This window comes from Paralichthys olivaceus, chromosome 11 (genome assembly GCF_024713975.1).
Source record: "Paralichthys olivaceus isolate ysfri-2021 chromosome 11, ASM2471397v2, whole genome shotgun sequence".
In the NCBI taxonomy this organism is placed as follows: Eukaryota; Metazoa; Chordata; class Actinopteri; order Pleuronectiformes; family Paralichthyidae; genus Paralichthys; species Paralichthys olivaceus.
This window is the reverse complement of record NC_091103.1, coordinates 2,564,070-2,577,832: the sequence shown is the minus strand read 5'-3', so window position 1 is coordinate 2,577,832 and position 13,763 is coordinate 2,564,070. Positions and strand designations below refer to the sequence as shown.

Here is a 13,763-nt window from a genome sequence, read left to right as displayed (position 1 = left end):
TCCTGTCTGGTTTTATTTCTTTTCACAGTCTTTTAAAATATTACAGATTAAACCCAGAAAACTGCAAACTCACATCTCGTTATTGAAAAATTGATGACGGTGAAACCAAAGCAGTGATTTCAAGCAGTGCTATAGTTTTCAGTTTATACTGGAATCCATGCGTACACTTAAATATATATTTATTTTGTCCCTCGCCACTTTGATTCTTTCTGAAAAATGATGTTTGCACATCTTTAGGTATTCTGAGTTATGTGTTGTTTTGTATTTTTGATTGAGACGTAACTAAGAGCACTGATCACGTTTCAGTTTATAACTATTATTACAAAAATAAAAAGAGCAACAAGATAAAAACACAGACGGACACGGAGACATTTTCTGGGAAGGCTGAAAAGAAAAACTAGCACATTATTAAAATGTACCTTTGAATATATTGACTTAGTTGATAAAAGTCCCAATTATTCATTAGTGAGGCTAAAGACCTTCACTTGGGCAATGTCACTCAGTCCCCTCGTACTTTTTCCTGAGTCTGCAGCCCTCCGTCATGCAAAACATGTCCTGTCTGTACGACTGTCTGTACGACTGTCTGTCTCTCAGCCGTCCAGGCTTTCTGTTCACGTATCATCTTCTACCAGTACGTGATCTCCAACACGTTCCTCGCTAACTTGTCTTCACTGTCTGGGAGTTGACAGTTTAGGACCCCTCGGTCTTGAGTGACGGCATGGTGTGACCGGTGTGGTCAACAGTCATCTTGACCCCCTGTCTCAGCGTGGCTACACCTGTTGTACACCCGCAGCGAGGCTTCTTTTTTTAAGAAGGACGGACTGATGGCAAATCAAGCTTTGGAGCACAAGTTAAATAAATGTATCCACACCCCCATCCCTTGTTCTTAGCCCCGCTCTCCTCTGGGAGCTGAAGCACCATTATGGCTTTTCAGGCTGCTTCCTGTGCAGACCTTTTTCCTCCGTCTGCCCTCTCCTCTCAACACAAAAGGTGGCTGCCCAGGCTCTTGGGGTGTAGCACTTTTGAAATGTGAAGGGCTTTCACTCGCTGCTCTGACATAGACGTCTGTTAGTCTGACCGAGAGCGGAGTAGAAGGAAATGAAGGACAGGTTTGTGTAATGGCCTCCTCTCCCCCTGCGAAGGTCACGCAGCATTGTTGGCCAGCGGAGGTCTAAAAGACGGGCCTTCGGAGAACCACAAAGCGGAGGTTTGGCAGGACTAATGAAACTCAGGGCTGCACGTTAATGATCTAAACGACTGGACCAAAACACTCAGCAGTCCCTTTCCGCTCGCATTCAGCCTCCTCTTGATCGCTCCTTCCGAATAATGACAAGCAACTCTCCTCCTCTACTTTCATTGTAACCTTTGATGTCCGCCTTGTTTTCTTTGTGTCCGCGCCCCCCTCCCTCCTTTTCATTCCTTTATGTTGCGCGGCTGTCACTCATCTATTACGGCAACAAATGGAACAGGGAAAACATTCAGAGGGCGTATTGTGGTGCATGCACAGCTTTGCTCTTTATTTCTTTTGAATGCACTTGAACTTGGAATTTTCCTTGGTCTGCCCATTGAATCAGCAGGATACAATTAGAGCTATTGTCGTCGGATTACAAACATATTTGTTTTATAATCCACATTTCTAATCCCCTATAGTTGAATGTTTCTATGTAACTGTTTATCAGTGACTCATTGCATTATATACTACTACTACTACTACCACAATGACAATACTATTACTACTACCACAATAATACTACTAGGACTATACTAATAATAATAATAGTCTCCCTCCTGTTGATTATGTCTACTAAATATTTCCAGATTGTGCCTCCACTCAGTACAATGGAGGTAAATGGAATTGAAATATTGGTGAAACTATTATTTACAAACTGTTCTGATTCGCAAATTTAACCGTCCACCATATTGGAACAAACTATTCAATTCAACGCCTGTCAGCTTTATTAGTTTAGCACCAAATCACAACATGGACTATCTCAAATCTATCTATAAATAGATATATATAGATATATCTACTGTATATCTAATGAGATAATAAGATATGGATCAAAGCTCCTTCCGTAACCCCAAAATAAAACACATTCACTTAGGCCCAGTTAGGTTCATGCATGTCAGTTTGGTGGGGACGGTGAGCGAGCACCATGGCTGTATACATTCTTCACTTTTAGTTTATGCTTTGCATAACTGTTGTAATATTGTGCCGTGTCATTAGATTTGACAGATTATCCTCCTCAGATAAACCCTCAGCGCTCAGGAGAGTCTCTGTCCCGTCGTCACGGACGCAATATCTCTTTCTTCATTTGCACCGAATTCATACTTAAGCGGGAACTTATCACACTTTCACGGTCACAGGTAAAAGCAGAAGGTCACAGTAATCTCACAGAACATGTATTTGGCCACAAGTCATTAATTAAGGTTCTAGTTATGACAAACTTTTACACAAATAGAGTAAAACTCAGGTACGTGCACTTCAGCAAATGGTGTTGCAGTGTTGTCTAACTTTACACATTATTGCATAAGTAAGTAAGTACTGTCCCATCTGATGGAGCCTGGAAGGTCCTTCAGGACGCCCTTTGACATGGCCTGATTATGTTTGGTTGGAGCTGCATAGGATATATGAGAGGAGATGTGCTCCTTTGGATTGTGTGCGTGCATGTGGGTGTGCGTGTGTGTGGAGCCTGTTGATTGGCCTTGATTAACAGACTTTGAGGCACTTGAAGCAGAGCTAGAGCCCTCGTAATGTAGCATCTTGAGCTGGTTATTTCCAGCCATTCCACAGGAGGCCTTGAACCCTGGCTTGTGTGTGTGTGTGTGTGTGTGTGTGTGTTTGTCTGTGTGCATCCAAGGAGTTGGTAGAAAGAAATCCTATGCACAATATCAAACAATGTATTTTTTGTGCAGTAGATGTGTTTCTGTTCCCTAAATAAGATATGTTGTCAGTCTGCTGAATCCCTGGTCTGCGATTTGATATGAATATAATTTAAAAAAAAAAAAATAATTAATTAAATTCCAAGTGAGCAATGTTTAGAATTAGCATCTGTAAAGACCACTGAACTGAAAAAAGAACCGCTGAGCACTGAAAATGAATAATGTATAAGAAGCAGCACCAGCAGTCACAATGTGATTCTCTGTATTATGCAGCAATTACCTGGGAAGGCTCATGATTGACATATTTGTCTGCTATGTTCCCTCTCTCTGACCTTGCTGTTCAGGGAACATGCACTTCTATTCACTGAAACATTTTTTTATAATCCTGTGCATGTGCGTGTGTGCGTGTGTTTTTTTTAGCCAAACTGAGCAACCAGGACTCATACAACAACTTCACCAATAACAACATGGGGAACCCGCGGCTGTCCCCACTGCCCAGCCTCACTGTGGTGCTGCCTCTGGCTCAGATCAAACAGCCCATGACCCTGGGAACCATCACCAAACGCACCGGGTAGGTAACAGCCACAACCACACACCTCCGCAGAGATCCAGGTCTGTAGCACATGAGTCATACACAGCTCGTTACAGAATGACTCCATTACTTTATTATCCCAGAATGGACAAATCACAGCAGAGGTTCTCCTCCAGTCATTTACAGTCTCATGTGTATTTTTGTTTTCTTTGTCATTATTATATATTTACCATTTATAGGCGGCACGTAAATATGTATAAATTGTTTAAAACACACTTCGGTGTAGCTATAAGGATTTATATTCACATTAAACATTCTTCTCGACCTCAGAAATATTTTAAACTTAGGGGTTTCTGCTTATTTATTTAACGGTGTCGGATCGTGAATCTTTGTCATTCCAGTCACTTCAACACTGATGTTCTCGCTGTGCGCTTCACGTCTCGTCTCCGATAAAATTTTCGTTTAATTGTCCAGACCTACGAACTCTCCTTAAATATCTTGTCACTAGATAGAAGAGGGGATTAAAAAAGGGATTTTCTCAACCTGAGCGTTCTCACGATATTTGTAATTTGCCCAGAACTCTGTGCAGAAACCTCCGTGCTACGTCTGTGAGAAGAGAAAAGAAACATGTGACATTAATGTACTCAACATTTTTTTTTTAACTGAAACGTCTTCACAGTTATTGTGATCCAAGTGAAACCTTTCAAACCGTCTGTCTCCGGATGAACTGGGGTGGACGAGGGTTTAACGGCAGCTTTCTTGAATTTACATTTTGACCAACGGTCACGTAAAATTTAAGATATACCACATTAAATATTGAACATCGTGCTGTGATTTGCTGTCCTTTGCCATCAATCACATTGTGAAAACACTGTATGGTGTCAGCGGTATTCTTGTTTCGGCCAAAGCTTTTCCTGTCACACATCCAGCTGATGCTCGTGGACTTCTTTTGTCTCAGACCACCATTTTTTTTTTGCATAGGGTAATGAAGCACAACACACATGTGAACTCATTCTCCGGCTGCTGGGGAAACGGCGAACACGCATCATTCATCGCACGAATCGTTATTAAACCGCTGCCAATAAATTCAAAGTCATATTTCGAGTCGTATTTCATTGAGTGCGTCCCTGGGAGCTCTGAGTGTTAAAACAAGTTGGGTTTAAACATAAGACAGCTCTGATATCATACACCTCCATCCTCACTCGGGTTTTTTTTTTTTTCCCCACTTGGTCCATTGCCATGCATTGAAATTATGTAGTTTTAAGACCATCAGCATTTACAGGCCTTCGCTAAGTGCATTTACATACAGTACAGGTGGCTCCACAAATATGGGCAGATTTTAATATTTTCATTTAAATGTAATTTTCATGCCCTGTTTGAATGGGAAATGATTAAACCAGATGGCGAGGGATTTATTTCTGTGTGATATCTGATAAGTGAGCTGTGAGAGTGAAAATAGAGACCTGATCCTGCGGTCAACGTAAACACCAGGTCAATCAGTTGGATGACTCGCCCGTTCATTCCTCTGAACTACTGTGCAACACAGCTTTGGTATGATGTCCCGGTGCTCGTGGTTGAATCTGGTTTTGCAGTTGTGATCAATATAATGTTAGACAATCTAGTTTTTATTTTTTTATTTAAGACCTTAAAGGTTCAGTGTCTCTAGATTTAGGTGAAAGGAACTATTGGCAGAAATTTAATGTAGAATAATCCTCATGATGTTTTCACTAGTTCGTTTCATCTAAATTGTATGAATTGTAGTTTTCTTTACTCCAGAAAAGACCCTTTATATTTAAATACTTTATATTTTCATGGAGGGGACCCTCTCTACGGAGGCTGCCATGTTTTTTACATTAGTCCAGACTGAACAAACTAAACACCTTTTGAGTTTTTATGACGACTCAAGCTACCACAAGTTCTCTTACATGTTTAGAAGGAGAGGGTGAGGTGAGGGGTGTTCAGCTGCAACATGCAATTTAAACACTAGATATCACAAAATTCTACACACTGTACCTTTAAGCCCTCCTGTATTTTGAGATTCTTTATTGTCTCCATATACAAGGCATTCATTTCTACTTATTTTAGTTTATTTATCAGTGCTGTTCTTTTTGTTATAATTCACTCTGCAGGTCAAACATGTAAAACAAATTAGCAGGATGTTCTTTGCATGAAAGCCTGCACCAGCGTGTCGCTGCAGTTTTTAACAAACATTACTCCAACTGGAGGAAGTAGTGCACATGTCTGGGACTATTTTCATTTGTGGACTGATACACGTTTGATGATTTAGGTCAGCATGTCAGGGAGATGTCCTATTGTTTAAAAAAATAAATAAAAAAAGATTGTCTGTGCCATTTGGGTAACTTCGAGTTGCCTTGGTTATTAAAACAAGTAATCATGGAGCAAAGAAGCAAGAAATGAGGTTACGTACTAAGAATAGCAACCAGGTCTGCTTCAGGATTGTTGGGGGCGGATGGATCGGCTCATAGAACTTTATGGGAGACCTCTGTTCATTTCCTGTTAAAAAATAAAAAGTCAATATTGTTTCCATCAGCGATGACATTCCACAACATGAGCCGCATTCATACATCGTACCATCACATTGTTTCCACTGTTTCGACCGCGAACGTCCTGAATTTAAACCCCAACCACCATCTCTCCCCAAAAAACTGGACCAACTCTTCCACAACTTTAACCATTGGTAGACTTCGGCGTGTTTATTGTTGCAACCGTGACGATAAAGATCCGCTTCACTACTCCTTCATCCATCTCTTCATCCCGTCCAGAGGAGGTGTCAGTATTAATGCACCAGGACATGCAGCTGTGTGGCCTGCTCCCGTACGCACACACCGAAAACACACAAACACACTGGGTGAGGCAGCAGGTCTGGCCCCTAGAGTTTGGGGGGGGGGGGGGGGGGGGGGTGATATCGTATGCTTTCACGCTATACTTCCACAGGAGTATCCAGGCACCATCTGTCTGTCTGTGCAGCCATCTTGTTCTTTCTCTCCCTCTTGCTCTGTCTCTCTCTCTCTCTGTGTGATTTGAAATTGGTTAAGGTAAGGAGTTAGTGTGTGTGTGTGTGTGTGTGTGTGTGTGTGTGTGTGTGTGTGTGTGTGTGTGTGATGGAGAGAGAGAGAGAGAGAGAGGAGCATCCAGCTGCTGTATTTAGTATTTACACCTGTATGAGCAGATCCCTGTTGGCAGGGCAGCAGAAGAACACACCAGCTGCTTAATCTACATGCCCTGCTAGGCTTCCATTGTGTCTACCGTGCCATGAAACACACACACACACACACACACACACACACACACACACACACACACACACACACACACACACACAATATACACTTGTTCTCACACGTCGATGGAGCTCTTTCCCAGTTTGTGTGACCAGGCCAGTGCAGGGATTCCTTCACTGACCTTGGCTCAGCTCCAGACCACCAGTGTGCACAATGTGCTGCTGTTTGTCTTCAGAGGCCTCAAAGTTTTAACATCAAAGCAAACCTCAGTGAGTTCATGCTCAGGCCCCTCCTCTCTTAATTTAGCGTCTGGTGTTTTCCTCTGTAGGAGCAGGGAGGTAGAGTCGGATGTGGTTCAGCATCCGCCTGATAACCCCCCTCCAGAAAAGGCCAGGTCAGGGAGTGGAGGAGCTCAGTCGAGCTCAGTCGAGCTCCTGCTAGTCGTCAAAGTCTCTTGGGAGTGCTGAACCTGGAGAGGAGTGTCGGCTCTGACCCGGCCTCTTGTTTCCTGTCAGCCAAATTTGGACCGAGATGAATTAAATCGCAAGGCGGAAAAAGACATTAGTCACTAAATCCAAAAGGTTCTGTCATGGTGAAAAGTCACCGTCAGAACTTAATCTGTGAAGAAGATTAAGGGAGAAATATTAAAAGCATCAGCTGCGGGGAAAAGTCCACTGTCCCCACGGTGACAGATTCCTTTGAGGATGGGTTTAACTTGTCAGAATGCCTGTCAAAAGACAAACTGCTGCACACTCATCCCTTCTACACACAGTCTGAGTTTAACACAAACAAATGAAAAGCCAAATGGAAAGATTGTCACACACACACACAAAACAAAACACAACCCTTGACCAAATCCTGCCGATGACATGTTCAAGCAAATGCAGATGGAGTGCACATGAGGTAATGAGAAAGACAACAGCGAGGGAATGAACGAGACCCCGTGACCTGCCGCAGATGTGCCTTCAGATTAATGTAATACGTACGTAAGAGCCGGTACAATGCATGAGCCGGTGTCACACAGAGCCTCGCTGAGAACAAAGCTAGAAAGGGGCTTTAAGAATGCATCGCCCGGCGTCACTAAACCATTTGCACAAATCACCTCACTTCCCTCTTTTTAATAGCTCAGGCGGAGCTGCTATTAGAGCCAACGGGGTAAGAGATAAATGTGTGAACGACTGTTCCCCGGGAGTGGGGTCGTCGCCCTTACAGGTCGATTACGTTTGCTCTTTTCCTCCGTTTCAGCCTCCGCGCCCACTCACAGTCTTACACCCCTTTTACTCCACTGACCCATGTTTAACTTGTGTTTTCCAACATAACGCTGACCCACGGGACATTTCTCCACTAAACCTGCTGGATCAGGCAGTGCGTCACATAACTGGGCGGCCTTTGTCTACACTGTGGTCAGAACTGTTTACTGCCAGCTCAACATGGTGGGCAGTTCTCCCAACATGACCTCATTATTTTGTTTTATTCTACGGAGTGTTGAATTTTGACGTTTTTATTTGTAACACTAAAGCTGAAATGGAATGCACTTAAATATAACAACAGGCCTGTATGGTCAAACACCGGTGGAAGTGGTTAACTTCCACCAGCGAACGCTTCTCGTTAGGGTGTTTTTTGCGAAACTCTCTTTTTTAAAGGAAAAATCCTTTATGCTTTTGAAATGAAAGGTGACGTTCAACATAGTGCATTCAAAGATTTAAACCACATTTCAGCTGAACCGGTTTAAATGGGCACAAAACATCACTGTAGGATAATTCAACTTTAATAATTTGTGTATTAAAAACGAACAGATTTGCAGGATAAACTTGATTTCTAATAGTTTATGCCACAGATAAAGATCATCTTTCCTTTTTTAAAGATGAGGAGAGAACTAACTTACACCTTTGTCTTGAGTTATCTGAGATCACAAATGGACAGCGCGACAGTGTGAACGCACCAACATCAGATCATTAAGACCCTTTTTGTATTCATATAGAACTTCTCTATGGAATGGGGGAGATGGGGATTGAACCCTCCGACCTTCTGGTTGGTGCGCTACAGCTCCACCTCTTATGCTTCCACGTTTAGCAGTGTGCATGTGAATGTGTCCTGGGCCACATGTGAAGGACCGACTGCTCAGCTGATTTCCTCTGAACTTTCATTTTTATTTATTATTTTATTTATATCATTTCACTCTTCGTAAAGTTGCACGCATTGGTACACCTCGATCGTGCTGGCTCCACTCGCTCCCTGTGGAGAGAAAGAGTGGACACACATCTGTCATTGTTGTTTTGACAAAAACACAATTTTCATGAACAGAATTTATGTGTGTGTGTGTGTGTGTAGAGCGGAAAGCAAAGATCCAATCACAAGTGGTCACAGGAGAATCATTCAGGACGGATTCTAACATCATGTGTGCTCTAACGTTCTTACAGATGTCCACTTGTGATCAGATATCTCTGGACAGAGGTTAACACCAGGCTGATGACGCTTCTAACATACAACTGATGCAAAAATGAAAAATAAATAAATATAAATATATATGTGTGAGTGTGTGTGTGGGCCACACGTAGACGTCTTGTGGTGTCGATGTGCTGGAATCTAAAAAGACGTGATCTTCCATCACACTGTACCTTGTTTAAAAAGATGCACATGGAGGTGGGACTTGTTTTATGCGGATGAGTCCAGATGACGGAGTGCTGTTCACTCGGCTTTAACTCTCCTCTAACTTTCCTTGCATTGACTCTACTCCCACACTCTCCCAGCCACAAACAACTAAATCAACCAGTTATAAGTTTTAAGAAACAAGACGGGAGAAATTCAAAGTGGCAAGTAGAAACCCCAAAGCCTACTTGGCCTTTGCTCCTACCGTGGAGACCCCCCGCCCCCCCGCCCCCATTTGCCCATCACTCTCCCACTGGTGTCCATCCATTTACCCAGCTGGAGGCCCCGAGTGGGGGCTCAGCAGGTTTGATAGAGACCATCCACCCCCCTCCGCAGCTCTTTGATAAGTGGCAGTTTACCAGGGGCCTCCATTACACCAACCAGCGTGTTCATTTATCAACTCGCGCTCCAGGAGTAAGACATTCCAGGGCAAATTGTTGCTCCCTGTCTCCCAGAGGAACATTTTTCTACACATCGATGTACCAAGACTAATTGGAGACTGTGTGCTATCGTTGGGAGGGCCCAGGCGGATGCTGCGAAAGCGATAAAATAAAGAAGTGCTGCAGAGTGCTTTGTTTGGCTGGGGATACTGTTTTTCATGACCGGGGGAGGTTGGCTGGCGGGGACAGAGTTCAGTCTCATCGGACCTTTATTGCTGCAAGGAAAAGACTTATTTACTGTAAACTGTTTACGGAGCTCTGTCACTATCTCTGGACATGCAGAATAAACACAGGAACACACTCCCACTCCTAATGTCTTGTAAACACTAGAAACACGCACGGACCGACAGACAGAAATACACCCTGAAAAAGACACGACACTCGGTGCTCCCTCGTATACACACAAACACACACACACACACAGAATGTATTTGTTAACATAATCATAGCAAATGCACATGTGTTTCCAAACAGGCAAACATATTCACAAGACAATGCATGGCCATAAATATGCACTTGGACTAAAAAAAAAAAAAAAAAAGGAGACGCATGTAAATACACAACTCCTTGTCTCAACAATGCCTGGGTGCTGTTAGTTTTATTGGTGTCCCCAGTTGTTATACAAATTAGATCAACTCTTCATACTCTTTCTCAATCTCAACAATCAAGTTTCTCTGTGTCGGTTGGATTCCTCAATTTCCCGCACATGTACACCCCCACCCCCCCAACCCCCCACCCCACCACCCCCCCCAACCCCGTCCCTTTAAAGTTACTGAAGAAAAAGGAAAAAAAAAAAACATGATATATATCTGAAGACGAAAACAAAGTCTGCGGACAAGCTACATCTGCCAAATATATGGTATCACACTTTACAGTGCGGCTCGAGCAGATGAGTCATCAAGCCGTCCCGCAGGTTTCCGAATCTGTCTTTGCGCGCAGACGTACAGTTTCCTGCCTCATATGTGTTGTGCACTTAAACAGACACGTCAAAAAGTATGTAATGTGAAAAGTGTGTTTGCTCAAGTGTGCGAGTTTAATAATGGTTTTTCCGTCTATCTCTGTATCCCACCCCACCCACCCCCCTCTACCCTCCCACCCTCCCACCACCGTCCCTTTCATGAAGACCCTACCTCTTTGGGGCAGGATGTTTTGCCATTAAAACTCCATGGTGAGTTTTGCCTCTCCCCTCCCTCAGCAGCATGCAACTGTACTCCGCCGCAGCACACCTTCTCCTTTGCCTCCGATACGTCTCCTGTTGTTTTTTTTTAATTTTTTTTTACATACCCTGCAGAGTTTGTGCTGTCATTCCTCATGGGGGGGGGGGGGGGGGGGGATCCCTCCTTTATTCTGTTTGCGTGTATTTTTAGATCTGAACTCACGATTAAAGTTACGTGAGCGAGGGATTTCTGTTGGCTTCTATAAAAATATAAATATATTTTGATTGAACCTGTTAAGGCTGCAAACATTCCAGTTTAAAACAGCATGTTTTAGGTTTATATCATAGGTGGTAGTTCTGCGGACACGTTGTAGGACTTCAGGCCAATGCCAAAGTACATCTTGTTTGGTTGCCATGTGGTTTCTTTGAGCCACCCACTAGAAAATGACATCTTTGTCTTGTTGCCTGTTTCTTTCCCTCAGTTTAGACCCTCCATGGTGTTTTTTCAAGAATAACGCCTTTGTGTTACACATATTGTTCATATTTTCCTTTAGCCCACTTTGGTTACGTATTTTTTATGTCAGATGTGTGTTTGCACGCAGTGTTGTGCTCTGCCGTATATTCTGGTATTAATATGAACAGTGTCTTGTGTGGATATAGAAATGTGCTTTTGAACTATCAACAAAGTAAACAAAATAGAAAGTAAAATCAGATTAATTGAATTAATAAAACTAAAAACATCATGAATGTTTTTTAAATATTGTTACGCACGACTCACACACTGTAAAAACTGCGACTTATATTCTTCAATGTTAATGACAAATGGAGATTTTTAAGCCTTTCATTTAAATTAAATCATTTATAATAATAACTGAAGCTGCTGTCAGAAAGTTCTACTTTAAAACATTGTCATTACATATTAGCATTTATTTCATGTTCATTTATAAACTGAAAATTCTGACTTACAGCAAACAGATTTTTAATCGTAAATTAACAGAAATAAAATGGTTAATAAGAATTTAAGATAACTCAAGATTTACCTGAAATTTGTCACGTTGAAACTCGGAGCCTTCTCGTATTTTCTTTTTCACAGTGCTGCAATAGTACATTTAAAATCTGCATTTTATTTAGAATTGAAAAACGTAACTCTGAGCAACTGGCGCCATCGTTTCCATTCTGACCAGAAATATGTTCAGAGGGGCAGAGAGATTAGAGCAGTGACAAACCATCCCAGTAAAAACTTAACTTGAAAAACATTTGAAACGTGATTAGAAAAACTGGGGATCAGAGTATCTCTCGATTCAAGGATCCTTTTCCTCTGGGGGGGGACCAGCCTCAAAACGACTCTCGGGGCGATGACAGAGTGGCCCAGTGAAGTGAACCTTCCAGCTCCCTGTTGACTTCATTTACTTTAAAATGAATAGCATGTGGTGGCTTACCTAAGGTTTGGGTTTCATCTTTTGTTGTGGCCTGTCATTCTTTTTACTTTTTAATTGAAGCGTTCTCTTTGTATCTTCATCCACCCCCCTGCTTAATCTCGGCGCCTAAGTGATTTCTGAGCGTATGCTTTTTCCAAGGTAAACATCATTAGTGTCAGGATCTCGACCTCACAATAACTGCTTTCTGCTCAAATTGGAGCTGGTTGCTTCTCTAATAGTGAATGTCCTGAGACGTGAGCTTTAACAACCCATTTACCATTTCCGCCTCAGCCGTTCGTCGAGTATACGAACACACTTTAGAAGCAGATCCCCGTTTCATTTCCTTTCACGCAGATAACAAAGCCGATCAAATATCCATTTCGTGTAATTGGCACATATTGTTAAGTTGATTTTGTATTGAAAACGTGCACCTATAAATATATATATTAATGTGAGTGTAAGAGAAACTAACTCAATTTAAATTAAATTACAGAATTACATATAATAATCGTGCATGCCTAGTGAAGCACATATTGGAGAGTATGATAGAGTTGTTTTCTCCTTGAACATTTGATGCCCATTCTCCAGTGCTCATAGTTTCCCCAGTGGTTGTCATCAGTGCTGTGTGTTCAACACAGCCCCAAGGCTGCCTGTTTTCCAAGGGCTCTTGTAAAATAATAAATGTGGCATTGAAGGATGTGTCCTCCACATGACTTCCCTCTCTTTCTTCCCCTCCCTGGTCACAGTCTTTACACCGGCTCTGTTTCTGATATGAATTAACCATATGGCCCAGAATCAGCACAACATCAGCTGTATAGCTCTTTGTCACTGGACGGCCAGCTGAAGTGAGCGGTATCGTGTTTGTGTACTGCAAGGGCCCTGAAAATAAATGGAAGCTGCCACTGGACTTCCATCCCCCCTCAGAGGCGCCTCACGTTAGCCCCGGACATAGTAATGTGAAGGGACTTTGATGGTTGATGTCACAGATTGAATTATGCCCTTGAGGAAAAGCTATTAGCTCAGTCAAGAGGCCTCATTTGTTAAATTAAAAGTGGAAATGACATGTGAGTAGTCTTTTCAGTGGATTAAAGTTGCAAAGAAAATGGATTCCACTCGCTGCTAAAAGGCAATAGTACAATAGTAAAGCCTGTGGAGGGAGAGGGAAAAAAAGAGATTTGCTGTTGTAGTGACATCCATCTGCCCCTGCTCTCAATACACTGTTAGTATATTTATATTTCTTAATTTATTGATATTGGATTACATTTTTGGAGCTTGGTGTCGTTTGCCAACCCACTCCAAAAACTGCTCGCAGTCATATGGAGAGGAGGATCACGCTCCTGCCTGCTGGAACCGTGCGTCTGTATCGTAAGAGGGGAGAAACCTCAACACGTTTGAGACACTTCAAGTGAGATCAAGAAGAAAAAGGGATGATTTAAAACACAG

General features: G+C 42.5%; 1 protein-coding gene across 4 annotated transcripts in view; it reads left to right on the top strand.

Annotated features, from left to right (window-relative positions):
• bcas3 (BCAS3 microtubule associated cell migration factor) overlaps nucleotides 1-13,763 on the top strand; it is a 258,376-nt gene that overhangs the window by 70,235 nt on the left and 174,378 nt on the right. For 3 of the 4 annotated variants that reach the window (XM_069533987.1, XM_069533989.1, XM_069533990.1), the window contains exons 16-17: nucleotides 3,304-3,454; nucleotides 10,870-10,914. In XM_069533987.1, coding sequence (XP_069390088.1) covers nucleotides 3,304-3,454; nucleotides 10,870-10,914 — 196 coding nt within the window. The remainder of the gene's footprint in view (nucleotides 1-3,303; nucleotides 3,455-10,869; nucleotides 10,915-13,763) is intronic. The other variant, XM_069533988.1, reaches the window with a different exon arrangement.